This window comes from Nymphaea colorata, chromosome 2 (assembly GCF_008831285.2).
Source record: "Nymphaea colorata isolate Beijing-Zhang1983 chromosome 2, ASM883128v2, whole genome shotgun sequence".
Taxonomy (NCBI): Eukaryota; Viridiplantae; Streptophyta; class Magnoliopsida; order Nymphaeales; family Nymphaeaceae; genus Nymphaea; species Nymphaea colorata.
In genome coordinates, this window is record NC_045139.1 from 10,489,751 (window position 1) to 10,492,262 (window position 2,512).

General features: G+C 47.1%; 1 protein-coding gene across 1 annotated transcript; it reads right to left on the reverse strand.

The window, feature by feature from the left end:
• Nucleotides 1-226: 226 nt before the first annotated feature.
• Nucleotides 227-1,713, reverse strand: LOC116247424 (anthocyanidin-3-O-glucoside rhamnosyltransferase-like). Its single transcript, XM_031619609.2, has one exon. It carries the CDS (start codon nt 1,663-1,665, stop codon nt 268-270), a length of 1,398 nt encoding a protein of 465 aa, XP_031475469.1. The 5' UTR covers nt 1,666-1,713; the 3' UTR covers nt 227-267.
• Between the last annotated feature and the right edge of the window lie 799 nt (nt 1,714-2,512).

Sequence of the window (2,512 nt, forward strand, 5' to 3'; positions counted from 1 at the left end):
CACACAGTTGCGTGCATGGGAATTGACACCTGGTTTACAAAGAGAGAGAGAGAGAGAGAGGGAGAGGGAGAGAAATAGCATATTCAACATTTCTATGCTATATATATATATATATATATATATATATGTATATATACATATATATATATATATATATATATATATATATATATATATATATATATAGAGAGAGAGAGAGAGAGAGAGAGACAAACAGAAAGATAGGGATCCCATGCATGCATGGACGTGATGGGAACTAGACCATATTCATTGTGAAGCTACCAACTCCGTGAGCATGGTTATGAAGCCCTTCGTATAGTCTTCCTGCAACCCCTCCTGCTGAAGGATCTCCCTCAACTTGGAGTTGTTGGCTCTCACCACCTTCCCCTTCTTCGAACCTTCAACCATTACGGTCCTCACTGCTTTCCTTACGGCCTTCCGGGTGAACCACCCATCCCAAGCTCTCCTGTTGATCTTCACTGCTGCCCTAAGCTGCATGACCATCAACTTCGTGTTCAGGTACTGGTCTCCCTTCACCGGCAACATCACCAACTGGCACCCTCCCTCCACCGCCTCCGCTATAGAGCTCCAGCCACCATGGTTGATATAGCAGCCGACTGCCTGATGCTTCACGATGAGTGGCTGGTTTACCCACCCGCTGCACACCATCCCCCTTCCTCCTGCCTTCTCTCCTATCTCCGCCTCCAACTCTTGCCTATCCTTCGGCGCGTCGGCGGTAGTGTTCAGCACAGCCAGAAACGGGAATCCAGTCATCTCGAGCCCCGCAACCAGCTCTTTCATCTGCATCATGGACAGATAGGACTCGCTTCCGAAAGAGCAGAAAACAACTGTGCCCTTTGGGAACTTGTTGAGCCACTCGGCCAGCTTCGGCTCTAGGTCTCCAGCTGGGGCCTTCGGCAGGAGCACGCCGGTGGGCAGCACCGGCTTCCGGCATTGAGAAGACAGGTACTTAATCGAAGTCGCCTCCATCTCGTAGGTGCTCTTCACGGCAATGGCATCGCAGCAAGCCACGGAGGAGACCAGGCGTTTGAAGTTGGAGGCCTCTGAGCCGGAGACGTGGGCGTTGTAAAGCATGCCACGTACCTCATAAGGCTTCACCCTCAGGTAGACGGAGAGCAGCTCTCTCGGCGGCAGCCTCAGCCGCCAGAGCGATGGCTTCTGGTGAGGTGTCAAGCCGAAGAGGATGGTGCTAGCAATGTTGATGGCATTGAAGACACAAAAGTAGACGGACTTGATCCCCAGCAACTCCGCCACCTCCGGCACCCAGCATTGGATGAAGTCAAAGACAACGACCTGAGGGGAGAGTTTGGCGAGTATTTTAGCAATCTGTGGCCTTGTCTTGTCCATTGCCTGCCTCAGTAGCTCGACCAGCACCTCGCTGCAGCCGTTCGTGCTGTACACGTCGGACGGAAGGCCATTGATGGGGGGAAGTTTGTAGCTGAGGATGGGGATGTTAGAGTCGAGGGAGAGGCGAATCTTGGGGACGAGGGAGGGAAAGGTGAGGAAGGTGACGTTGATGCCATTAGCAGCAAGGGCGTTGGAGAGATGGACGAAAGGGAAGATGTGGCCGAAGGCTAGAAATGGGAACATGACCACCTGAAGTGGCTGGTCATGGTTGTCGCCCTCCATGGCGAGACTCCCCATTTGCTTTCTCCTTCCCTTGCTAAGTATTGAACACTAGTATGAGGAAGCTAGCTAGCTACTAGTGTGCCTGATGGGTTTGGAGCAAACCCCATCTGACATTTATAGAACTCCATTAACCCATGTTTTGGATGAAATCACGGCGCAGCCAATGGAGTGCTGCTTCTGGTAACACATTGAAGGGAACATAATGCGCATGTTATTCTGACGATACTGACATTTCTACCTAAGTGGAAAATATCTGGTTCTCAAGATATGTGAAAAAATATCGATAGTGACTCATAATTTTCATTTTTCTCATCGACAATGGGCATTTTTTTAATTTTTTTGATTTTTTGAATGTTTACAGAGTCCTTCCTATAATCTTACGACTAGTGATCATTCTTACCCAAGATAAAAATTATCCAGTGCTCAGTATATGTAAATAATGTTGGTAGATGTGACATTTTTTAATTTTGTTAATGTTTACATAGGAAAAACTGCCTAAAGGCAATACCTTCTTATGGTGTTTGAGAAGATCTATGATACACTCTTGATCTCTAATGTCGTACTTACCCAGCTTGCAACCTAACAAAAAATGCTATATTAGGACCTGACCGCGGCCACATGAACTGTCTTATTGCCCGATTGTGAACACCATTATATAATTACACCTTACGCGATAAAGCTCATTTGAGATCCTCATGGCATCGATCATCACCCATCAGTGAGCCTTTCTCATAGACTTCACATAATCTATTATGAGAGTGAGAGAGAGGAAATGACATTCCTATTTACACTAAATATCTGTTTTCTATGTTGACAAATAAAGCAACCCCATCGATATTAGGTTCACTTAATTTTCTGCTGG

Bases quoted from the DNA above. Each gene is read 5' to 3' on its own strand.
- LOC116247424 (XM_031619609.2), bottom strand. From the start codon at position 1,665: ATGGGGAGTCTCGCCATGGAGGGCGACAACCATGACCAGCCACTTCAG.